Raw genomic sequence first — 26,892 nt, 5'->3', positions numbered from 1 at the left:
TTTAAAGGTCAGCACCAACACTTTGAATTGTGCTCGGAAACGTACTAACCATCTGATTTAATGCCCAGGGCATTATCTGAATATTAATCAAAAGTTTCTATTTTTATGTTTATTGGTCACTTTTTTCCATAGCAACTCAAAAGTGTCTTAAAACAGTTTAAGCAAAAAACATATACACACGCATAAATACATTAAAACCAACAATTTCTTTTTAAAAACAGAAATAATCTAACAGATAACACAAACAACACAGCAACCCTGTATGTGTATAGTCATTACCCGGGAGAGTTCCATTAGAAGATAAATAATAATTTGCACTTCAGTTTCTCAGGTGTTTGCTTCAGACACCACCTATAAAATGGTGCTTATGTTTGATGGTTACACAAGGTCATACACTCCAAACTGCAAAATATTTAACGCACTGCTTTTCCTTGAAAATTAAAGTTGCTTGAAACTGGTTTCAGCAGGACTTAAAACTAGGGCAGTTTATGAGCATTGCTGCCAAAGGCTGCAATTCTATACATATGCATTTGGAAGTGTTACACTGAAATCAATATGATCCAGTTCCAAATAAATTGGTTTAGGTTTGAGGTGCAAAGGGAGATCTGTTGCTAAAAACTACAAAGAGGTGCATGTGTATGAAATAAAAGGGGAAAAGGAAGTTCCATAAAGCCTGACATCAAACAGGAGGAGATAAGAAAATAACAAACAGGAACTCCAAGGCTCACTTTACCTTAAACTTGATGAAAGAGGTAATGAGCTCCCTCATGGTAAATTTAAATAATGCAAAGACTAGAAAGGAGTTCCAATGCTTTCTTCTTAGCTCAATTTTAAAACTCAATACAGTGGTACCTCGGGTTAAGTACTTAATTCGTTCCAGAGGTCCGTTCTTAACCTGAAACTGTTCTTAACCTGAAGCACCACTTTAGCTAATGGGGTGTTCCGCTGCCGCTGTCTGCACTCCAGAACTGTGTGTCTATATTTTGGATTTGCTCTGAATAGAAGTTTAAGCTAAATATCTTCCATAACAGAAACAAGGCACTGGATTGGACAACAACAGGTTGTTGTTTTTTTTTAAAGGAATAAATTATAAGTTGTGTACCCTTGTCTCTTAATTTGATCCTTTTACAAGGTTTTGTATGTTTTGTGCTATTTTACGCATTGTTCGTAATTTTTACTGTCATTTAGTAATTCTTTATTGTAGCAGTTAAGTGTAAACTGTAAGCTGTTAAGTGTAAACTGCTGGTATTTAATATTGGATATAAGTTGTTTATTTTATAGTTATGCGTTCATTATGATTTTATTTTATTTTTGTATTGGATTAGATTGTCATCAGGTGCGTGATCTTTGCTGTCTATTTTATTGTCTGTTTCAGCTTGTAATCTGCCTTGGGAATAGAAATATACACTAACCATTGCCTCCTCCTATCATCCCCTTGGCTCTCAGTCTTGTTTTTTATTTCTGATTAATTATGAGCCTTGTGGGAACACAAGCCAGTTTTTATCCCCTAACAGCTTTTTCTATTTTTGGAGGCTGATTAGCAGGTTATAAAAGGAACTGCCCACAAACTACCCACAGTGGCTAATAACAATGTGATTCTTGCCTTACTCTATTTCAACCATGATCAACATGAATGGGCTCAAAATACCCAAAGTAAAACTTATTTACCTGCACTGTCAGAGTTTGAAACCAGACAAGCGCAGGCAAATTTTCCAACTGACTTATCGGCCACTTGCGACCAAGTGAAGATCTCCACCATTTGGAGTTGCATGCCTGGGAACCATAGGATCTGGACTGTTTACACACACTAATACCCCACCATGGAGAATTCTATCCACTATACAGTGGTACCTCAGGTTAAGTACTTAATTCGTTCCGGAGGTCCGTACTTAACCTGAAACTGTTCTTAACCTGAAGCACCACTTTAGCTAATGGGGCCTCCTGATGCTGCCGCGCAATTTCTGTTCTCATCCTGAAGCAAAGTTCTTAACCTGAAGCACTATTTCTGGGTTAGCGGAGTCTGTAACCTGAAGCGAATGCAACCTGAAGCGTATGTAACCCGTGGTACCACTGTATTTTATCCGCACAATTGGAATGAACTTTGGGAACCAAAGCGCTTTTTCTGCGCAGCCTGAGAAGGAGAGTGAATGTCGTTACATCTAACTGTTATAGCTTGACTTCGCTTGCCCCGTCCCACTGCCCTGCTTACCGTTGTGAAGAATATTCCTACGTTACGAATGCCGTGTCACCAGGAAGAAAAAGAGGTCAGAATAAGCCAATATATATGTGGACAGTCCTTGGATCAAGTGACTTTTCTTCTTGGAGTTCATTTAAGTTCTTAACCTAGCTCAAGGTCTTCTGAGCTAGCCAGATGTCTAACTGATAATCAATCACAGTCAGTCCATCATTTGCAAAAATAAGACTTTACAGCCGTCTTGTCCCAAAATGGCAAACAAACATTTCATTTTGGAGACTGCAACCTTGGTTTAAGGAGCCATTTGGCCCCAGCTTATATATCTGAGTTTCTAACACTGTCTGCACAGATATGCACCTGCTATCTAACATCTTCTGAATGTGGAAGGAGAGGTTCTAGCAGAAATATGCCCCCAAGTTGTCCTACTCAGAAGCGTTTGCTAGGATGACTAACCAGCCGGAAGAAATATAGCCTGACTAGTTGTTGTTTTTTTGCCAAAGGGGAAGTAGTGAAAGGCTCTTGTACTGCTTCTTTTCCTCTCCAAATAGTAGCGTCAAAGATCTTGTCTGCTCCCTTCTCAATTCCTCATGCTACTTCTGCAAAACTCCCAAACTAAGCGAGATACAGTGGTACCTCGAGTTAAGTACTTAATTCATTCCGGAGGTCCGTTCTTAACCTGAAACTGTTCTTAACCTGAAGCACCACTTTAGCTAATGGGGTGTTCCGCTGCTGCCGTGCCACCGGAGCACGATTTCTGTTCTCATCCTGAAGCGAAGTTCTTAACCCAAGGTAGTATTTCTGGGTTAGCGGAGTCTGTAACCTGAAGCGTCTGTAACCCGAGGTCCCACTGTACAGCCCGCTTCATCCCAAATCTTCTCGGTAGTCAGTGATGACCCCTCAGATATTACACATTGTATTTATAACATACCTTTCGACTCCAATAAAGTAGTACCTCCAGTTGCGGAAGCGATCCGTTCCGGAGCTCCGGTCGGATCCTGAGTTTTTCACAACTGAAGGTGCCTGTTCTGCGCATGCACACAGTAGAGCACATCTGCACATGCAGGAAACCCGGAAAAATACTTCCAGGTTTTCTGCGTACGTGTCCAAAGGATACATAACCAGAGGTGCACGTAAGTAGAGGTACCACTGTAGTGGTATACAACGCTTCATCAAATAAAATGCACTACAAGGATTAAAATGAAAACCATAAAACCAGTAAACATTAGCAGCATCTTAAAACAATAAATATAATAAAATAATAAAGCGGCCGGTCACAAGACCAGCCACTTCCACAGTAAGGCAGGAGCAGGCGGGGAGCTACATCCTAAGCAGACATCTGAAAGCTGTAGGCAACCACAGGTCTAATGGGAGGGAGCTTAACATACAGGGGGCCATAGCACAGAAGGCCTTGCTTGCTCCATGCTGTTATACAGCAAACAGCCCCTGATGGAGGCAAAAGGAAGGCCTCTTCCACTGATCTTAAGGCGTGGGTTAGCAGGTAGCAGGAGATGTACTTCTTCAAATACTTGCAACCCAGGGTATAGAGAGCTCTGTATACCAAAGTCAGTAACTTAACCTGAGCCTGGTAGCAAATTCTAGGAAGCCAAGGCAGGATTTGTCTGACTTCATTCAGTGGAATTTATCTTCTGCTGTGGTTATCCACTAACCTCATACATCCTAGCCCTGGTGTTGGGAGTGTTCAGACCCCTAGGTGCTCACTTGTGGGGTGCCTCAGGGATCCATTCTCTCTGCCATGCTTTTTAACATCTATATGAAGCCTCTGGGAGAGATCATCACAGGGTTTGGGCTGGGTGTTCATCAGTATGTGGATGATACCCAGCTCTACCTCTCCTTTAAATTGGAACCAGTGAAGGCAGTGAATGTCTTGTGTGTGTGTCTGGAGGCAGTTGGAAGATGGATGGTGGCTAACACAACGGAGGCTGAATACTGACAAGACAGAAGTACTGTTTTGGGGCAACTGTGGGCGTGAATGAGGTAACTGTGCCCCTGAAGGACCAGGTGTGCAGCCTGGGAATCATTTTGGACTCACAGCTGTCCATAGAGGCACAGGTCAATTCTGCTGAGACCCTACCCGCAGACTGTCTCCCCAGAGTGGTGCATGCCCTGGTTATCTCCCACTTGGACTACTGCAATGCGCTCTGTGTGGGGCTACCTTTGAAGGTGACTCAGAAACTACAACTAATCCAGAATGCGGCAGCTAGACTGGTGACTGGGAGCAGCCGCCGAGACCATAGAACACCAGTCCTAAAGGATTTACACTGGCTCCCAGTATATTTCCGAGCACAATTCAAAGTGTTGGTGCTGACCTTTAAAGCCCTAAACAGCCTTGGTCCAGTATACCTGAAGGAGCATCTCCACCCCCATCATTCTGCCCAGACAATGAGGTCCAGCTCCGAGGGCCTTCTGGCGGTTCCCTCACTGCAAGAAACAAAGTTACAGGGAACCAGGCAGAGGGCCTTCTTGGTGGTGGCACCCTCCCTGTGGAACGCCCTCCCATCAGATGTCAAGGAAATAAAAAACTATCTGACTTTCAGAAGACATCTGAAGGCAGCCTTGTATCGGGAGGTTTTTAATGTTTGATTATTTATTATGTTTTAACATATGTTTGGAAGCTGTTCAGGGTGGCTTGGGAAACCCAGCCAGACGGACGGGGTATAAATAATAAAATTACTGTTATTACAGAAACCGTTTCTGGGGCTTTGCCACAGTTCAATTAAACCACAGAGATTCTGAAAACACGAGTGCTCCCTGTTCGTTCCTACCTACACATTAAAGGCACCTTAATAGCTAAAAAAGACATACTGTATTTTTCCATGTATAACACGCCCCCATGTACACAGGCCCAGCAGCTATCCTTTATTGCTAGCTACTACAATCAAAAAGGACATAGGGAACACAATGACACGTTTGAAACTCCTATCTAGATCAGATTCAAAGTACATTAGGGTACATCAGTACATTAGTCTGGGAGGAGGGCATAGGAGCCAACAGCCCGGGGCCAGACACTGTATGGAACCCATGGCCCTGGGCACCCAGGGGCGTGGGGCCAAGTTGGCCCTCCCAGAGGAGAGCATTCCACCTCTCTCTCCATGGGCAGAGCCAAGATTTTTGTTGGGGAGCAGCCAAAGCTTTTTTTAAGGGGATCCTCCAAAGTTGTTGAGGACATTAGGGGGGAGGCTTCTGCTGGGAGGGGGGCACACAGGACCTCAGATAATTGTGTACTTTCAGTGCTTTTCAATAGTATTTTGGCTCCGTCTTCCCGCTCCCCGGCTACGCCCATGTCTCTCTCTCCCAGAGATGCAGGTGCGCAGTGAGGACGGGGGAAGGGACCACGGGTGTAGCTAGGATTCATGTTCGAGGGGGCGGGCAGGCTTTATGTTGGGGTGGGGGCCAGAACCTCAGTTAGTTATGTACTTGATTGGGGGGGGCATCTGTCCCTGGACCCTTCCCACCCACGCACCCCACGGAAGAAGGGACCTGGGACCCGGCAAGCGCGCGCGAGAGCCGCCGCCGCCGCTACCTGCGGTTACCTGGCGCGCGGGGCGCTGAAATCCTCGCCGGGGCGGCGCTCCGCCGGCTGCACCAGCCTCCGCAGGGAGAGGTGCGCGATCCCGCGCAGCGCCAGCAAGTAGAGCAGCAGCAGCAGGGCCGTGCGCGCCTCCGGCAGCAGCGGGAGGCCCCTCGCTCCTCCTCCTCCCCGGCTGCCCGCCGGCTTCTTCCCGTCCAGTCCGTCGGGCTCCTGGCCCGGGCGCCACGGCGGCTGCTGCTGCTGGTTTGGGCGAGGGTGCTGCTGCTGCTGCTGCTGAGCAGGATGCGTGCGGAGGCGCCTCACGGCACCCACGGCGGCCGAGCTGCGCTCCATGGTGGAGACCCCGGGTGCCTGGCTTGGGCTTGCAGCAGCAGCAGCAGTATGGCAACGGCGGGAGGGCTAAAAGCGCCCGGCCGGGGCCAACCCACCTTGCTTTCGCGAGCGGGAGGCGGGCTCAGGAGTCCCTTCGCAAGGTAGCCTGGGCAGGAAATGTCAGACGGCGCTCCTCCTTCTCCTTCTCTTGGTCCCGCCCGCCACCCTGCCAGGGTCAAGCGCGGTGACTTTGCGCGAGGGTGCCTTTGCGCGCTCCTTGGTCCTCGCCCACGCTCCTTCTTGGCACGAGTCGTGCGCAGAGCCGGACCTGGAAAGGTCCCTAGAGACGGGCAAACTGGGGTGCTCCCCCCACCAACCCCCGGGGAAAAGCAAAATATGCGTCTGAAGGAAGCCAGTGAGGTGGGAGGGATGCAAATAACAACATGAGGATATTGGTGGTGATGCAGTTCAAAAAAAGCAAGCCGCGTTGCTGGTGTTTTGTTTTGGGTTTTTTTTTGCAAGGACGCAAAACTTGCATGTACGGCGAGATGTGCACGCGTGCATTATGCCCTGTGTGAAACACACTGCCGGGGCTCTTCCTTCTTCCTGGCGTTATTTTGATCTGCTGTCGGTGGGGCGCCCCCTGGTTTAGGTGGGGATAAGTCATAAAAAGAACGGGGAAATGAAGGAAGAGTGTGCAGGGGAGAAAGTCTAAGCAAGTTCTTGTTTCTGCCACGATGCCTCCTTCAGCGCTTCTTTCGAAAGACTAAGTGTCAAATTCTTTCCAGTTTTTTTAAAAAAAATCTTTTTTGTGCCCTTGGTTTTCCAGTGCCCTCAGTGTGTGCTTAGTCTTCCCACTGAGTAGCTCATAGCTCAGCAGTGTGTCTGCATCACCCATAGAGGCAGGGAAGGGGTCTACCGTGACAAATTTGATGTGACTGTGCCCCATTACTATTCTCAAACACCAGAAAAAACTCCTGGAACAGCTGAAGTGATGATAAAGAGAAATGTCAGTGAGCATGTGTAGCTATTTCTCTCTTCCCTGCTAAAAAGCTACCACTTTTCCCACACTTCGACTGTACACAGGATTTCCAGTCAGGCAGGATAAATTACTTTTTTTTAAAAAAAAGGTTTAAATCTTCAGTTTTATTTCTGTTTTTATACTGCTTTGTTTTATTATGTATTGTATATTATGTATGTATTATGTATGAGTTGGGGTGCCAGGGTTTGGGAGTGTCAGATTTCCCTAATTTCCTGGGTCTAATAGGTGGATTTAGCCAAGTGTTAAGATACAGGCTGGGGACGTGGGTGGCGCTGTGGGTAAAAGCCTCAGTGCCTAGGGCTTGCCGATCGAAAGGTCGGCGGTTCAAATCCCCGCAGCGGGGTGCGCTCCCGTTGCTCGGTCCCAGCGCCTGCCAACCTAGCAGTTTGAAAGCACCCCCGGGTGCAAGTAGATAAATAGGGACCACTTACTGGCGGGAAGGTAAACGGCGTTTCCATGTGCTGCACTGGCTTGCCAGATGCAGCTTTGTCACGCTGGCCACGTGACCCGGAAGTGTCTCCGGACAGCGCTGGCCCCTGGCCTCTTAAGTGAGATGGGCGCACAACCCCAGAGTCTGTCAAGACTGGCCCGTACGGGCAGGAGTACCTTTACCTTTACTTTAAGATACAGGCTAAGCCATTGAACTAACTTCCCATATTCAGGAAATCCCCTGGTGAATCAGTCATTAACCAAAGACAAAGGAAAGTCAGAGAGATGGCTTTCTGTGCCGTGTGGAAAATGGAAGGGACCCCTCCCTCAGCTCTGAGATAGCAGAGTTGAGTTTAGGATTGCAGTGGTGGTGATGTGACCTAGGGGTAAGAGGTTGCAGTTTGTTAAACACAGCAAGCTGGAGAGGGAGAGAGCACAATGGTGGATTCATGTTTGAATCCAAGGCTTCTGTGGCTATGTGAGAAGCAAGACCCTCTTGGGGTGTTAATTCTGTGAACCCCTCCAACGTAGGCTCAGGTTGTATACATGTTAAATAAAGCATGTATCATAAAGACACCACAGTCTCCGCAGTGCCTCATTTCCATGGACCTTAGGTATGGAACCCCTGGATTCTCAGACTGCTCAGAGATTGGAGCGGTGTGTGACACTATTTTATTTGCAAGCTGCCCTGAAAAAAATATAATCAAAGGGCAGCATATAAATTCCTAAAACAAACAGGAGAATGAATTAAACTAATTTTAATTGCTCCATTGCCTGTTGTCTTTGTCCATGGAGTTTTCTTGGCAGGATACTGGAGTGGCTTGCCGGTTCCTCCTCCAGGTGGACCACATTTTGTCAAAACTCTCCACTATGACATGTCCATCTTGGGTGCCCTGCTCGGCATAGGTCATAGCTTCTCTGAGTTATTCAAGCCCCTTCGCCACGGCAAGGCAGTGATCCATGAAGGGGTTTAAATTATGGTGCTGGAGGAGACTCTTGAGAGTCCCATGGACTGCAAGAAGATCAAACCTATCCATTCTTAAGGAAATCAGCCCTGAGTGCTCACTGGAAGGACAGATCCTGAAGCTGAGACTCCAATACTTTGGCCACCTCATGAGAAGAGAAGACTCCCTGGAAAAGACCCTGATGTTGGGAAAGATGGAGGGCACAAGGAGAAGGGGATGACAGAGGACGAGATGGCTGGACAGTGTTCTTGAAGCGAGTAACATGAGTTTGACCAACTGCGGAAGACAGGAGTGCCTGGTGTGCTCTGGTCCATGGGGTCACGAAGAGTCGGACACGACTAAACAACAACAACAATTGATCCATTCTAAACAGTTAAAATAATTAGCAACCAAGTGTTAGTCAGGGAGTCAGAGCTTCAGGGAGGTAGATGTAACAGACCCAATCCTCACTGTTTGAAAGGAAGCATTTTCCACATTTCTGCGCCACAAAGTTCTGAGAAATGAGGCACACATGTATTTCTGAGGAGAAATAATTGTGCTCATTCTTCTAATATTTTATCTGAGCTCTGCCAAAGCAGTGGGAAGGACGAGGAGGTCAAACTCAAAGCCGTCTGCAACATGATGTGTTATGAAATCCTTCCCTTCGCAACATTTTTAAGATCAGAGAAACTGCAGGTAGGCTTATCCAAACAACTATTATTATTCTAAGAAGAGTAGGCCTAGAGCCAATCTTCCCAAGACAATATGTTACAGAGGCTCCACTGGCGGAGGAAGGGGGTGCGGTCCACCCTGGGTGCTATCCCTGAGGGGGGTGACATCACCAAACCACTACCCTGGGGCGCTTGCCCTACCCCCCGTGGGCAGCTCTTCCCACCCATGGGTGCACAGCATGTTGCTTGATAGTGTAGCCCTTCTCATATTGCACCACCAGTTGCGAATTTCAAAACTCTCGCTTCATGGGGCAGAATTGGGTCAACATGGATGCTCCCTAAATTGCAGGGCGATGGTCAGCAGGGAGGATGAAGTGTGGCTGGAGGGTCTTCTGTTTTCTGTGCCTTAGAATCTCTACATTCTAGTCATTTTTCTCCTGTCGGGGCTGCATGTGTAGAAGTAAGCTGGCTGGTTAGAAGTAGTTTTCAAGAGAAAACCATGAGCGGAGGGAAATCACATCTCCAGTTTTCCATCCACCAGTGTCAGGTGTGTGTGCAGGAGCCAGGCCCTGTGACCAATAGGACTTTGCAGGACTGGGGTCTTCCTAAGTTTGTTCTGAAGAGGCAAGGCGCGGCCACACAGGTGAGGCCGATTGGTAACTCACAGCACCTGGTGGCAAGAGCCGGGAAGGGATATAAGGTCAGCATTTCCCTTCGCCTCTTTGCCACAGCAACACGCTTCCTGCCTTGGGCTTCTTGCTTCCTGATCCTTGAACCTCGGGCTTCTTGACTCCCTGCTTCTTAATCCTCGGACCCCTGACTTCTTGACTCCTTGCTTCTTCATCCTGGACCCTTGACTCCTTGCTTCCTGACCCTCGGACCCTTGGCTTCCTGACACCTGGCTTCTGGACCCCCCCTTCCTGCTCCACCCCGCCATCTTGCCCCCGGTCCTGACGTCCCCTGCCGGGACTTTGATCACCCATGAACCAGACCGTGACAACCAGACTGTGCTTTAAATCTTCCCCTCTTATATGACGCGATATTATAAAATTTATAAGGATTTGGCATGATGCACTATTTGCTCTATTCAGACTTTAAAAGGAGGGGGGGAGAACCAACGTGGGTACAGGGAGACTGCTTTTAGCCCTGCTCCTGAGGCCATATGACCAGCGGTGGTACATCCCGGGTTGCCACTTGAGGCAAAACAGGAAGTGCCCTCCAGCTGCCGCCCCTACCAAAGCATCCCTTACCTACGTTGCACTGTGGCAGGTTCTGTTGAGATCGGGTGAAATCTTCAACCTGCTTCAGTGGCGTAGCGTGGGTTGCCCTGGACGCAAAATTGTTAGGAGCCCAAAATTCCAACACCCAGTGTTGCCTTGATGCAGCAAACAAGGAAGTGACCTCTCCAGACAACAAAACAACTTTTTCTTATCTCTGCGGCTGCGATCTCCTGGGTGACACAGATACCATTAGGCAATTGAATGTATATGTGTACTCTGTCTGTCCCCCCACCTCCCATCCGTGTGGCCCCGGGGCACTGGCAACCCATGCTACAGCATTGCCTCACCTCATGGGTGATCTGGCTCTGCATGTGACTCTTGCAGCTCTCAGTCATACTGGGTGAGGCGTTCCCAAAGTAAAGGAAGGCTTGAACTCTGATTAATAAGAATACCCACAGAGGCTTGAACCAGCAAGACTCTGGGAAGGGTGTGTATATTAATCTCTGTCTGTGTCTCTCTCTCCACCCCTCGGCCCAGCTCGTTTTATTCACAAAAGAACAGAGTGCTCAGTAAGAACAGAGTGTTCGTAAGAACCAATCAGATTTCTTCTGATCATTTCCACAAATCCCTGTGGGGATAAAGTTAAACTACCAAAACTAATTAACCACACTTATTTCTGGGGTAAACAAAGAACAGAACTACAAAGGAGAGCATTTGGCAACCCCGAAGGTGACAAACAAGCAATATACATGATAAGAAGGATGGCCAGGAGGACAGCGATCATTATCACCTTTATGTGAAACCTGTTTCTTGGCCCTAAGATTAACATCCTAAGATTAACATATCAGAAAAGCTACATCAAAGAAACTTGCCCACTATCTCTGATGACCCAGGATGCCTGCCTGGCAACAACTGGGCTGTGTAGGTGACTTGTGGACAAATGGACAGTAGAGGAAATGGCCAGAGATGCAGAGGGTTGTGGGATTTGATCAGAAATTGTCAATGTATCAAACCCAGTCAACACAATGAATTCATCGTGGACACAATGGCTTGAGGCATACTTTATAATTCCTCATGGTAATCCCACCTGACCCCACACTCTGGATATTTGCACTCCTACACTGGGGACCTCCACAGATACAGAAGTTCACTTTCCTCAACGGAGGGGCTGGGAGAGTCACACGATCTCAGAGGCCAGACTAGGCTATTCCCATAGCCTCACCACTCCTGTGTTGCCTCTGTGAGAAACTGCCTCAATAAAGATGGGAGGGAGATAATGTGACCTGATTCTGGGTGCTTTCAAACTTAAGACACCCCTTGCAGATAGCACTTGTAAATAACACGTAATAGGGTTTGGGATTCCATGTATTTGGTAATTTTTTCCAATATCCAGCAACAAGGACTCGTAAATATATGAAAGAAAGAACCAGAGATCAAATTAAGAGTGAGGCAGTTTGAAAACAAAGCTGGGGTTTTCTTTTGACACACTCAATGAAGGTTAAAGCTCAGTGATTACTTTCCTATGGCACAACACATTATTTCAGTCAAAATCACTGTAAATAAATTAAGAACTTATATATATTGGTATTACTACAGTAATTTATAGTAAATTAAAGTAAAGCAGAAAGAATAGAGGACGGGAAGAGAATACATTAAAATATTTTTAAAAGCAGAGGAAAACAGCAATAGCAAAATAACCATAAAATATAATTAAGGCTAAAAGCTATATAGTATATATGTAAATGGACAAATTTATTGTTTCCCTCAAGCATATGTTAATCCATGTGCCGCTATGGTTTCAACAAATACATTTCAAATTTCATTCAATTTGTCCATGCATAATCTTTGTCTGAAGGCGATCTGTTTTTATGGGCTGCAAGAGTTGTCATGTCACCTACCATTGTTTGAGGGGGGGGTCTATTCTGTCCTTCCAATGTAGCAGTATCAATATTTTTGCAGATGTGAGGGCACAGAGAATTCATTTACACTGACCGATTGTCAAGCATATTATGTCTTCTTTGGTGATCACTCGTAGCCGAGTAAGATTGTCTTCCATAAACACTGTTTTAACAATGAGTCCGTAAGTGACTGTGGAGGCCAATTCTGGATCCACACGTCCTTCCACAGTGGAGACATTGGTTTCTGGGGCGGGAGTTGATTATGGTGAGAATTTGCCAAGCGTGCCTTCCTCTTGGCACGTTTCTCCCTTGCGTCCTGAGTTCGAGTGTCTTCAAAGCCCCATGACACCTTTGGTGTCATCATCTATACAGTCAGCAAAAACAAGACCCTGAGCTGACTGTGGCTCAGATCATCAGCTTCTTATAGCAAAATTTAAGCTTAAAATGAAGAAAGTAGGAAAAACCACTGGGCCAGTAAGATACAATCTAAATCAAATCCCTTACAAATACACAGTAGAAGTGAGGAACAGGTTTAAGGATTTAGATTTGGTGGACAGAGTGCCTGAAGAACTATGGATGGAGGCTCGTAACATTATACAGGAGGCAGCAATGAATACCATCCCAATGAAAAGGAAATGCAAGAAAGCAAAGTGGCTGTTCAACGAGGCCTTACAAATAGCGGGGGAGAGAAGGCAAGCAAAATGTGAGGGAGATAGCGAAAGATACAGGAAATTGAAGGCAGATTTCCAAAAAATAGCAAGGAGAGACAAGAAGGCCTTCTTAAATGAGCAATGCAAAGAAATAGAGGAAAACAACAGAATAGGAAGAACCAGAGATCTGTTCAAGAAAATTGGAGATATGAAAGGAACATTTTGTACAAAGATTACCATAATAAAGGACAAAAGTTGTAAGGACCTAACAGAAGCAGAAGACATCAAGAAGAGGTGGCAAGAATACACAGAGGAATTATACCAGAAAGATATGGATGTCTCGTACACCCCAGGTAGTGTGGTTGCTGACCTTGAGCCAGACATCCTGGAGAGTGAAGTCAAATGGGCTTTAGAAAGCACTGCTAATAACAAGGCCAGTGGAAGTGATGATATTCCAGCTGAACTATTTAAAAATTTAAAAGATGATGCTGTTAAGGTGCTACACCTAATATGCCAGCAAATTTGGAAAACTCAGCAGTGGCCAGAAGATTGGGGAAGATCAGTCTACATCCCAATCCCAAAGAAGGGCAGTGGCAAAGAATGCTCCAACTACCACACAATTGCACTCATTTCACACGCTAGCAAGGTTATGCTTAAAATTCTACAAGGCAGGCTTAAGCAGTATGTGGACCGAGAACTCCCAGAAGTGCAAGCTGGATTTCGAAGGGGCAGAGGAACCAGAGACCAAATTGCAAACATGTGCTGGATTATGGAGAAAGCTAGAGAGTTCCAGAAAGACATCTACTTCTGTCCATTAAACTTTAATTAGTTTAATGTTAAGTAAACGTCCAGTGCGCTTCCAACGCCATAAATCTTATCTCAGCAGAGAATTTCGTGCAGCGGTGAAGAAGGCAGGAGAGACAGTACCTTTCAATGAAGAATCCTGGAGCAAGCACTTTGGAACTCAGGAAAAAACTTTATTTACAAAAGAAAACCCTGGCGATAAAGCACACATGCTCTTATCTCCGGCATAAAGAAAACTTTACTCTAAACCTAACTCATATCAGCCCACCGGCCACAAACTGAGTGAACTGAGTATTTATACAAACTAACTCACATTCTTGGATGCTTAATGACTTCCAGCTGCTCAGTGATTAGAGCGACTTGTTACCTCTTAACCCTTTGGTACCAACACCCCCTCTCGCTCGTAACACTGAGCTGTACCAACCTTAATTCAAATTTAAACCTGAACAGAAATATTGGTGAGATTGCGGACTCAAAGCTTTTGTAAAACCGTCTGCGAGATTTTCTTTGCTTGGACAATACTTTAGTTCAATTAAACCTTGTTTTACACTTTGGCATACATTTTGATAACGGATATCCAAGTGTTTTGTGAGTGCCTTGAATTGACCTGATTTAGCTAGTTTAATACAAGGTTGATTGTCTTCCCACACTCTGATAGGTAGGGAACATTCTCCAAACAATTCTTGTACCAGTTGCTTATAAAATTCCAGTTCTCTACATACATCTGATAATGCATTGAACTCAGATTCAGTCGAACTTAAAGCTATAAGTGATTGCTTTCTTGATCTCCAACCAATTAGTGCATTTCCAAATTTTATCGCCATTCCTGACACTGATTTTCTATCTGGTCCAGCATCTGCCCAACTGCTGTCGGCCCAACATTCAAGTTGTGTGCTGCCCTCTGCTTATAGTTTTAAGCGAAACCTTTTGGTAGTTTGGAGATACCTTAAAACTCTTTTTACTCCTTGCCAAGCATGCATTGTTGGTTTTTCAGCTTGTCTACACAGCATGTTGACAGCATATGTTATATCGGGCCGAGTCCACTGTGCAATGTGGAGTAGACTGCCTATCACTGACTGGTAAACCCCGGGATTACTGAACTCTGCCTGTTGCTCGGCTTGAGCATCCTTTGTGTAACTTAACTCCATTGGGGTTTTAACACCAGCACAGTTGTCCATTTTAAACCTTTCCAGCAACTGCTGGATCTTAGCTTCTTGGCTGAGCCAATAGTTCCCATTTTCATCTTGCTGAATTTTAACTCCTAGATAAACAGATACAGTGCCTAGTGATTTTATCTGAAACTTTTCTCCAAGCTTTGTGGCAAATTGTTGTGCAAGTTTATCATCCTTTCCACTGTATAATAAATCATCAACAAATATCAAAACTGCTTCTTGTTCACATCCAGAGCCTTTTAGATAAAGACACGCATCTGCTGCGTTCTTTCTGAACCCCATGCTCTCTAGAGCATCGTTTAAACAGGAATTCCAATTACGGGAGGACTGTTTCAACCCATAAATGGATTTGTGTAGGCGCCAGACCTGGTTTGGCTTGTCTCCTTCAAAACCTGGTGGTGGTGTCATATAGACTTCCTCCTGTAAGTCTGCATTTAAATAAGCCACATTGACATCAAAATGAAACAGCTTATTTCCCTTCTTAGCTGAAGAGGCTAAAAGCATTCTTAATGACTCCGATCTTGAAGTAGGGGCATAGATTTGAGAATAGTGAACACCTTTGCACTGCGAAAAACCTTTTGCAACTAGTCGGGCTTTATATTGCAACTCCTCAGTAGTTGTGGGCTTTAAACGATATACCCATCGACAACCTACAGCTTGTTGCCCTTTCGGAAGCTCTGTACTTGTAAACACACCGAGAGACTTCATTGAAGCCATCTCCTTTTCCATTGCTTCCTGCCACTTTACGGCTTCTGAGCTTGGAAGCTGTTGTACCTCTATATAGCTATCTGGCTCACACTGTGCCATATTTACATATACACTTGTCACCTTAAACCGCTCTGGTGGTTTGCCCTTTGTGGCACGTTTTGATCTGCGCAATTGTTCCTCTTGTGCCCCCTCTGACCGTTGGCTGTCAGAATCTGTCTCAGACTTTATATCTGGGTGCGCCCCTAGGGATAAAGACCTCCGTTTAGATACCTCCCTTGGGCTTGGTGTTGCAGGCGACCTGCTTCGCTTTTGCTGTCTGCTAGGCCTACTGACTGGCGATGTTGGAACACTCCTAGATTCTGGCTTTTCTACCTTAGGAGAAGAACCTTGTGCCTGGTCAGAATCTGCATCTGAACCATGTGCACCATCCCCTTCTGGCTCACCATCCTCTGGACTTTCATTCTCAGCATAAATGCCTAAATCATCTCTCAAAATGTCAGGGTTAGCATGTAAGTGAGTCCATCCGGATTGCTCACAAAATTCAGCGCTCCTACTGATGACCACTCTTGTAGTATCCCCATTTGGGTTCACGAACCTCCAAGATTTGGCGTGTGGTTCGTACCCACAAAAAATGAGTTTCCTAGCCCTTGGACTTCCCTTTTTCCTTAACGCTTTTGGGATAAGTACATAGGCTTGAGATCCAAACACCCGAAAGTAATTAACTTTGGGCTTCTTCCCGTATAAAGCAAAATATGGCGTAGTATCAATTACTGAATTATATACTCGGTTTAGAATATGAGTAGCCGTCTGCCAGGCTTCCGCCCAGTAACTTTGAGGGAGTTTAGAATCAAACAACATAGAGTTTGCCAACTCTTGCAGAACCCTGTTTTTACGTTCGGCCACGCCTCCTTCTTGGGGGGAATAAGGTGTAGACAGACGATGCTTAATTCCCTTTTTCTTAAAGAAATTCTGCAACACAGACCCGGTAAATTCTGACCCTCTGTCTGTCTGAAAAGCAAGTACTCTAGTACTGAATTCAAGTTCTACTGCATGAACCCAATTTTTAACTGTTTCTGCAGTATCTGCTTTTGTTTTGAGAGGAAAAAACCATGTGACTTTTGTTTTGTCATCCGAGAGACACAGTGCATACCTCGAACCTCCCATGCTAGCAACAGGCATTGGGCCAAATAGGTCCATATGCACAAGCTGGAATACTTTGTCAGATTTCCTATCTGAACTGGGATAGCTGCATCTATGAACCTTCGCCCTTTTGCATGCAGTACAATCCAAATACTTAGTACATTTGTTCATTTTGCACCCTTCTGATAATTCAGGTTGCCTTTTAACATACTGAAAATTAATATGTCCCAAACGGCGGTGCCATAAATGAACACAAGAATTATGGGTAGGCGAGTTCACACAACCAGCATGAACCTGTTCAACTTCATCTGGACTTGTCTCAAAATAATATAACCCATTTCTGCATTCCACCTGCAAAAGAGATACGTTATTCTTTGAAATAGTGCAAACCCCATTTTCAAACACAGTTTTAAACCCATCTCTATCAAGTTCTGACACAGACAAAATACACCCCTTCATTCCCTTTAGCACATAGGCATCAATTTCTGTATGCAAACAATTCAAGAACACTGTGCCTACGGTCTTTAAGGAACGTTTAGTTGAATCTGCCATTGTCACAACTTTAAGGGTTTGCAAATGTCTGCAATTCTGCAAACGGACACTAGATGGCGCCACCAGGTGGTGAGATGCACCACTGTCGATCAACCAGCGTAGATTGCTGCCTTGGCCACGCCCTTGCATCAACGCCATTGCTGAAGCCATGTGCTGTGTGCTGTGGGAGTAGCCACGACCTCCTCCTCTTCTTCGACGTCGCCTGGAACTCCTTGTCTGGTAACTAGGGGTAACGGCCTTGGTGCTGTCTTGACCAGGTTCACGTGTGCAGTTCCTGATTAAATGGGAAGAGGAACCACAGCGAAAACAGTGTCTAGCTGCAAAAGCATTTACTGTGTTCTCAAACTCAGCATCCCCACTCTTAGGCACAGCACAACTCCCCTTTGAAGACAAACCTCTTTCTCTTTGCCTTTTATCCTGTTCATCTGCATGGATCTTGGCCCCTGCAGTGTTTCTGGAATTTAGCCGCTGCAGAACCGTCCAGACCTCATGCGTGCTCTTTAACTCAGAAACATAAGGCATTTGCTCTGGTCCCACTGCCAAAACTAATAGACCTTGGGCTTTCCTGTCGCGTTTCTGTGAAGCTGCTGCTGCTGCTTTGTCTTCTGCAGACGTGTCTGCAGCTGCCTGCAAAGGCGGTGCTCCAGTACAACTCCACAACTCTTTTGCTTGCAACCAAACCCTTACTCTAGCCTTCCAATCTTGCCAATTTTTCCCATTGAGTCGCGTAAACGGGACAGCAAAACTTTCCTGGAACTCTGCCATCCTCCCTGGGGCTTAGGAACGATACTCACACACCTGTAGACCGTCTCCCAGCTGCTGAGGTGGTTCCTTGAGGAATAAGACGTCTTCCAGCGAGTACAAACTGTGCAGTGCCTGTTTAAAACTTTTTCTAGGCACGTTGCAGGACTCAAGCTGCTTTGAAGGCTTTCGTTGTCGGCAACCGCTTCTGTCTTCGCTCCAGTCCTTTCGTAAATCACTCTGAACTGCACTCCTTATCTCCTTCTTGACGTACAAACAGCCATAACCTGTCCATTAAACTTTAATTAGTTTAATGTTAAGTAAACGTCCAGTGCGCTTCCGACGCCATAAATCTTATCTCAGCAGAGAATTTCGTGCAGCGGTGAAGAAGGCAGGAGAGACAGTACCTTTCAATGAAGAATCCTGGAGCAAGCACTTTGGAACTCAGGAAAAAACTTTATTTACAAAAGAAAACCCTGGCGATAAAGCACACATGCTCTTATCTCCGGCATAAAGAAAACTTTACTCTAAACCTAACTCATATCAGCCCACCGGCCACAAACTGAGTGAACTGAGTATTTATACAAACTAACTCACATTCTTGGATGCTTAATGACTTCCAGCTGCTCAGTGATTAGAGCGACTTGTTACCTCTTAACCCTTTGGTACCAACAACTTCTGCTTCACTATGCAAAAGCCTTTCACTGTGTTGACCACAGCAAACTATGGCAAGTTCTTAAAGAAATGGGAGTGCCTGATCACCTCATCTGTCTCCTGAGAAATCTCTATGTGGGACAAGAAGCTACAGTTAGAACTGGATATGGAACAACTGATTGGTTCAAAATTGGGAAAGGAGTACGACATGGCTGTATTTTGTCTCCCTGCTTATTTAACTTATATGCAGAATTCATCATGTGAAAGGCTGGGCTGGATGAATCCCAAACCGGAATTAAGATTGCCGGAAGAAATATCAACAACCTCAGATATGCAGATGACACAACCTTGATAGCAGAAAGTGAGGAGGAATTAAAGAACCTTTTAATGAGGGTGAAAGAAGAGAGCGCAAAATATGGTCTGAAGCTCAACATAAAAAACAACGAAGATCATGGCCACTGGTCCCATCACCTCCTGGCAAATAGAAGGGGAAGAAATGGAGGCAGTGAGAGATTTCACTTTCTTGGGCTCCATGATCACTGCAGATGGTGACAGCAGTCACTAAATTAAAAGACGCCTGCTTCTTGGGAGAAAAGCAATGACAAACCTAGACAGCATCTTAAAAAGCAGAGACATCACCTTGCCAACAAAGGTCCGTATAGTTAAAGCCATGGTTTTCCCAGTAGTGATGTATGGAAGTGAGAGCTGGACCATATAGAAGGCTGATCGCCAAAGAGTTTATGCTTTTGAATTATGGTGCTGGAGGAGACTCTTGAGAGTCCCATGAACTGCAAGAAGATCAAACCTATCTATTCTGAAGGAAATCAGCCCTGAGTGCTCACTGGAAGGACAGATCCTGAAGCTGAGGCTCCAGTACTTTGGCCACCACATGCAAAGAGAAGACTCCCTGAAAAAGACTCTGATGTTGGGAAAGATTGAGGGCACAAGGAGAAGGGGACAACAGAGGACGAGATGATTGGATAGTGTTCTCGAAGCTACCAGCATGAGTTTGACCAAACTGCGGGAGGCAGTGGAAGACAGAAGTGCCTGGCGTGCTCTGGTCCATGGGGTCACGAAGAGTCGGACACGACTAAACAACTAAACAACAACATACATATGTACATATATACATACATATATATATATATATATACACATATATATATACGATGTGGGTAAAACCTCAGTGCCTAGGACTTGCCGATCGTATGGTCGGCTGTTCGAATCCCCGCGGCGGGGTGAGCTCCCGTCGTTCGGTCCCAGCTCCTGCCCACCTAGCAGTTCGAAAGCACCCCTAAGTGCAAGTAGATAAATAGGTACCGCTTTATAGCGGGAAGGTAACGGCGTTTCCGTGCACTGCGCTGGTGCTGGCTCACCAGAGCAGCTGCGTCACACTGGCCACGTGACCCAGAAGTGTCTTCAGACAGCGCTGGCTCCCGGCCTCTTAAGCGAGATGAGCACGCAACCCCAGAGTCAGTCACGACTGGCCCGTACGGGCAGGGGGACCTTTACATATATATATATATATATATATATATATATATATATATATATACACACACACACACACACACACACACACATACACTATATATATATATAGTATATAGTTTAAGAGCCTTCTTCCAGACCCTTCTAGGATCTTTCCCTTCACCTCATGGAAATAATCTGGGTTGCCCTGCCTAGCAAACTTCTAACCAACCAGCTAATCCTTCACTCAGCCATTGCAAAGCCCTGTCAGTTTACCTGTTGGGTTCTGTCTTTCAACTCCCCGCTCCCTCCCCGTCCCAGCAGGATACCCAGGGCGATCACTCAAAGTCCATCTGTCACAGCCTCTTCCCTTCCTTTAATGCCCAAGTAGGGTTACTGCTACATCTACTTGTACCAGAGCTTTTCTTCAGTGGGAGATAAAGGAAACAATATTGTGATTACATTATAATTATTCTATCAACATGCGTGGTCCAGTTGTGGGTTTCCTATAAGATGATGATAGGACGACACACACAAAAAGAAAAAATATATAGAAGCAGCTGTGCTATTGTCGCTGCTAATGTTGAGCCCCATAACCAATAAACTTGTAGAACTGGTTTTGTGCAGCAGTACTATTAACGACAGTTTTTAAGCATTAATCCTATGCACATTTGCCAGGAGGTAAACCCAACCAAACATAGTAGGACTTGCTTTAAGTAAACATGCATAAGATTGCATTGTAAATATTGCATACTTTTATCTGTAGTACGTTGGTGATGCTTTCAGTCAGGAGTTTGTGCTAGAAGGGCACTCTTAATTTATTCTTACTGTTTCTCTGGTTTCTAGTCATACAGAAGACTTAAAATTAACTTATTCTTCTTATTGTTGTTATTATAATTACTACCCTGCCCATTTGACTGGGTTGCCCCAACCAAGCATTATAGACAGTGAAGTCAATGTATTCAGCTGAATTCTTGTTGGTTTTATTTTGTATGCCTCATTTCTCTGCCATGATGTGTGGCAAAACCTTGATCAAAAACATATAGAGAAGGGATTACTGATTGTATTTAAAAGAAAGAATTTGAATTCCTTGCTACAGCAATAATAATAGTTCTAAGCCCTTACGTAGCATCCTCTCCCCAGCCCCCTCCACCACCCTGCTTAAATGTTGTTGTTGTTTTTTAATAATTTTTATTAACAGGCCAATCACATCACATTATCCAAATCACATTAGTTCCAAATTATACAGCCAAATTTTAAATTTTGTTGAGGGTACCCATACATCAAGCTCCGCACGAGTCCAAAACTCCGGAAAAGTCCAGGCATCACTTATATTACTGCTTTAATTAGACAGTTCTATCCAGTTCAATCCGGATAGTCCTTTGTTACTTTCTTTCTCTTCTTGTTGTTATCATATATTCCTTTCTTTGCGATCTCTGATGATTTTCACAAGCAGATTGAAAACTGGCGTCTCTGTGTGGGTTTTGTACTCTTCAAAAATCATATCGCTCAGGGGCCACCCTGCTTAAATGTTTGACGGATAAATGTTGCTTTACATGCACAGGGCTAAATAAATATTTGAATTAAGGAATTTATTTAAAGGCAGTTGGTGCATAAGCCTTTATTTATTTATTAAATTTACACCCTACCTTTCTCCCTCCCGTTAGCGCAAGATCAGACTAAAAAAAGGAAGCGATGGGAGAAGTCCCTATTTTAAAACCCAATTTAGCATAAATCTTAAAGATTGGAGGACCCCTAAAGGCTTTTGCCAGTGTTTGGAAGTCTTCCCCCCCCCCATCAGGAACATAGCAAGACTGTCCTTAAATGGAAGGGAAGAAATTGCACCTTCTTCCATTTTAGCGTGATGCTAATCTGCAATTGTGAATCCATAGTACAGTAAAGAGTGATATGGGCCTTGTTTCAGAGACATTAATTTGTGGGTATCTATTAATGAATTCCCACACTGGTTATGTTGGTCACACTAAACTTCTGTCAGAAAACTTTTTTCAACAGTTTCCAATAAACATTACAATATGTTTGACACTCGCCCATGAAACATTCTGTATATTGCTGAAGATGGATTAAAAAATAAATAAATCATACTTTTAGAGAAGACAATCGTTTTAGAGAAAACAAGTTGCACATAAATTCTTGAGGTTGGTCACATCTTTTAAAACACAATTAAAAAAAATTCATCTACCTGTGACATACTTTTCTCGATTATTTTTGTAGGGAAGATTATGTCAGTATAATTTTTGGAGTTTTGGGGTATAGTAATGGAAGTTCAAATAATATTAGCTGAAGCACAAAATATGTAAAGAAGCTTATGAGTGTTACATTGCTCACTACAGAATTACCCTACATCCATTATGCCCTCCTAATGTTCCTCAGTCTAGTCTCCTGCTTGTCCAAAGCAAAAGTTAGTACCCTTGGGACTCACAAAGGGAATATTACGCTATTAGCATGGAAAAGAGCTTGGCAGTAATATAATGCAAAGGCTAAAATGTGTTTGGGACAAATATGTATCATTGGAACCATTTATCAGACATGAATTCTTTAAGGAAGTAATTGTCTCACGTTTAAATAACATCTCTGCATCTAGCACTGACAAGATGGTAAAGGTGACATGTTACTGGAGCTCCCTCTAGAGGAAAATTAAAAAAATAACATGTTTTGTTTCATCTGAAAACTAACCATACTACAAACAACTGAAGGCTCACAGTCAAATATAAGGAAAGGGAAGAACTATTTGAAAGGAAAGGGAATAAATGCTGTTTTAAATGTGCATTTCATATTCTACTTCCTTTAGTAATGTTTTCTTTTGAAATGTTTTAAGTTCATTTTGTTGTTAACGCTGTCCGTCAAATGTGCATTTTGTAGTTGACCTCCTTTGTAATGCGTTATTTGTAATCTTTAAGATAGGGTTGCCATATTTAAAGAAGTAAAAGTTGACCTTTTTAGGGGGGGGTGGAGTTTCAAAAACCTGGACATTTTGGCGATTTCCTCAAATTCCCCCCAGAAAATTTGGACATTTGGCAACCCTATTATAAGATATTATTTTAGTTTATAGTTGACTTTCTTCAGTAACGTTTTATTCCAGATAGTTTCATTCGACATTTTAACATGTTGTAAACTGTTTTTGAGATTTTTCTTTTCCTTAAAAATATAAAGCTGTATAGAAATGAAGGACAAAATGAACCTTCTCCTATTTAATGTACAGGAGCTGACCATGGCCGGATTTAGGTTTGATGAGGCCCTAAGTTACTGAAGGTAATGGGCCCCTTTATATGTCCAGCTGTCCTTTGTCAACAACAAATTGTCACTGTTTTTTGTGTTGAATATATGCTATATGGTAACTTATGGACCTAATAGGTATCTAAAGCCATTTGCACATAACAAATATGTATTTTGTTGAATAGTGGGTAGACATGGCAGACGACACAGCGATTTCTCCAAAGCAGCTCTTTATTTTGTAAGCTGGAACAGAAACTGAACAGCAAACAGCTCAGCCGGCCTGCTTTTATAGGCAGCCGGCTGTCAACATTGTAGCAACAACAACCCAGGGTTTCCCGCCTAAAATAACTGACGTGGACCTGAGTGAAAACTATCTACAGTATCCCCCTGCTGGCCCAGGGTGAGAACTTCAGTACATAACATATTTTATCAAAGTAATTGTTGAACTCAAATACAGTTAAGAAGAAGTATATTAATAGTGAAATAATTATTCAGCTCTAACTTAAAATGATTTTTTATTCATATCAAACTTAATAATGCAAACACATTGGCATTTGGAAATAACAAAAGTTCCTTTAGAAACACAATCTACAAAGTCTCATAATCTAGTCTCTAGAAACTTGCTATAACATGAAATAATAATAGCAAACCAGTGATATTTTAGGGAGCAGGCTAGCAGGCAGGGCCCATTACTTACATCATAGGAGCCTACACAACAGAAAACCCTGTTGCTGTATGTAGGTTTTATTTTATTTGTCTTTTATCTTATATTTTGGAAACATACATCCATGTTCTTTTCTTTTAAATGGGGGGGGGGGGCCTAAGCTATAGATTGTTTAGCTTATACATAAATCTGGCACTGGAGCTGACTGAGTGGGTAGTGGTCTCGCAAGTTCAGATACACAGGGATTCCAAAGAAAGATGAGAGATCAGGTCTAACTTTTTATTTTTAAAAGGTACAAACTTACAGCAAAGGTCCAAAGGTTCCCTCCTCACAGCATTCGGGGGAAAAGATTCTGTAGCGAGAAGATGGCTTGTCGGCACCCAAGTGAAGATACACACAACCTTTATAGACCCAGGTAGGCTATGTCACCTGGGAACAAATGTGGCTGATATTAACCATCACCTCCCCCTTTAGCTATGCCTGGGGCACAGCAAAATATCCAATAATATTCCAATAATGTGAAATGCAGATGAGCTCCATGCTACAGCTGCTTCCAGGGTCATCTTGGCCATCGTTTGCCGCAAGCAGGGCTTCCAAACCAGCTCGCTTTTCCGGGTCAACACAATGATTGACCTCGCTCAGTACTTAGGAGTAGCATGGTACTGGCAGAAATTCTTCTGCTGGGTGTTACCAGACAAAAACAAAAAAGGATTAAAAAAAAGAAATAGATCTGTAAGCAGAGGTCTGCTGCCAGCTGCATAGGAGTTAAAATGGGGAGGGGGCGGTTAGTATAGCAAATTTGGAATTTATACAAGCATACTAATAAGGACCAAGACCAGGATTAAGCCCATGTTTTCACCTTATAAACTGCTCGGTTATTAATATTACTTTTTCTGCAACTGCCTGCTCCGAAGGGATTAGCTAACACGGACAGAGATCTCTTCATCGCTCTCGAGAATAATAGACCTTTGACATCTGGAATCTTGAGTCATCTGAATGCAAGATCAGCCCATGGCGAAGCACAAATGTACTGGCATTATCATCACATGGGTGATTTGTGACTGCCTGGCTGCTGGCAGTGACAAAGAACCCCTTTATGTGATCCCCGCTCTCTGCAAGCAGTTATTGATGAATTCTTCTCCGAGAGGGAAGAAAGTATACCTGATTTGTTTTTAGCCATAAGGAGTACAAGAAAGCCTCTCATTTGATTTTGGGTCTCATGCTATTCCCTCCCCGCTTCACCCCCCCACACACACCTCATGGCTCTTTTTACCCTGCTTCCATGGGCTATTTTCCATTTGTGCAACGTAGGATAAAGTAGCGTGGGAAAAGGTGCTAATTTTGATGGTACTACATGCAACTGGTGTGGTGGCCTGAAGCAAATATTTACATGCTAAAAAAGGGGGGGGCACATGCTGGAAACATTTATAGAAAACCAGGTGGTGAGTATTATACTCTTTTACTCAAGTATTGTGCCCCACCCCCATTGAATTTATTAAAGCTGGACAGGACAGTGAAAAATACAGGCAGAAAACCTGTGCCTAGTAGGTAGGTCCATTGCTCAGACACCATCTTAAGAGATGCACTCTGCTGAACTCACAGACCTGAGGAAGGAAGGATATTAATCAATAAATTTATCCTCTCCTAGCATCTATAAAGGTAAAGGGACCCCTGACCGTTAAGTCCAGTCGTGGACGACTCTCGGGTTGCGGCGCTCACCTCACTTTATTGGCCAAGGGAGCCGGCGTACAGCTTGCATCATGTGGCTGGCATGACTAAGCCGCTTCTGGCGAACCAGAGCAGCGACGGAAACGCCGTTTACCTTCCTACCGTAGTGGTACCTATTTATCTACTTGCACTTTGATGTGCTTTCAAACTGCTAGGTTAGCAGGAGCAGGGACCCAGCAACGGGAGCTCACCCCATTGCAGGGATTCGAACCGCTGACCTTCTGATCGGCAAGCCCTAGGCTCTGTGGTTTAGACCCACGTCCCCCTAGCATCTATACACATCACTAATTAGACCCTTTATTAATTGCCTGCTACCAGTTCATGTTCAATGCTGCTGTTGTTGTTTAGTCATTTAGTCATTTCCGACTCTTCATGACCCCATGGACCAGAGCATGCCAGGCACTCCTGTCTTCCACTGCCTCCCACAGCTTGGTCAAACTCATGTTGGTTGCTTTGAGAACACTGTCCAACCATCTCGTCCCCTGTTGTCCCCTTCTCCTTGTGCCCTCAATCTTTCCCAACATCAGGGTCTTTTCCAAGGAGTCTTCTCTTCTCATGAGGTGGCCAAAGTATTGGAGCTTCAGCTTCAGGATCTGTCCTTCCAGTGAGCTCTCAGGGCTGATTTCCTTAAGAATGGATAGGTTTGATCTTCTTGCAGTCCATGGGACTCTCAAGAGTCTCCTTCAGCACCATAATTCAAAAGCATCAATTCTTCGGCGATTAGCCTTCTTTATGGTCCAGCTCTCACTTCCATACATCACTACTGTTGTATGGGCAGTTAATTCAGATGAACCCATCTAGTCCCCCCCACCTTCTTATTGGTTCTGTATTTCTATAGGTAGCTTTTGTGTAAAACTTTATTTTTTAAAAAAATCTTTGCATTTGTTTTACAAGATTGCAGGGATGTCTCTTTCCATATTAATCTCACCATATTTTAAAGAGCAGAGGCCTTGCTGCAAGCACCCTCTTTGATGTCAAAAATGATGGAACTTATATAGGACTGTCTCATTGGCATCCCCACAACTTCGGAGGCCCATCAGGCCACCTGGTTATTAGAATTCTGGTGCAGTTTGAGCTGAGATGATCGTACTTGCAGCTGTCCTTTGTACAATGGT

At 44.4% G+C, this 26,892-nt stretch overlaps 3 protein-coding genes across 8 annotated transcripts in view; 1 reads left to right on the top strand and 2 right to left on the bottom strand.

Moving 5' to 3' along the window:
• Positions 1-6,166, bottom strand: part of ERMP1 (endoplasmic reticulum metallopeptidase 1) — a 63,933-nt gene extending 57,767 nt beyond the window's left edge. For all 6 annotated transcript variants that reach the window (XR_008328268.1, XR_008328269.1, XM_053371918.1 and 3 more), the window contains exon 1: positions 5,746-6,166. Coding sequence is in view for 4 of the 6 variants with exons in the window: in XM_053371918.1 (XP_053227893.1) it covers positions 5,746-6,077 (332 nt within the window). In the remaining 2 variants the exon portion in view is untranslated. The remainder of the gene's footprint in view (positions 1-5,745) is intronic.
• PLGRKT (plasminogen receptor with a C-terminal lysine) overlaps positions 1-26,892 on the bottom strand; it is a 231,538-nt gene that overhangs the window by 143,518 nt on the left and 61,128 nt on the right. The gene's annotated exons all lie outside the window — the stretch shown is intronic.
• MLANA (melan-A) overlaps positions 1-26,892 on the top strand; it is a 39,521-nt gene that overhangs the window by 1,477 nt on the left and 11,152 nt on the right. The window contains exon 2 of the mRNA XM_053371930.1: positions 24,342-24,464. The gene's annotated coding sequence lies outside the window, so the exon portion shown is untranslated. The remainder of the gene's footprint in view (positions 1-24,341; positions 24,465-26,892) is intronic.

This window comes from Podarcis raffonei, chromosome 17, assembly GCF_027172205.1.
Source record: "Podarcis raffonei isolate rPodRaf1 chromosome 17, rPodRaf1.pri, whole genome shotgun sequence".
NCBI lineage: Eukaryota > Metazoa > Chordata > Lepidosauria > Squamata > Lacertidae > Podarcis > Podarcis raffonei.
The sequence above is the reverse complement of the archived record's forward strand: the minus strand, read 5'-3'. Positions and strand labels throughout refer to the sequence as shown.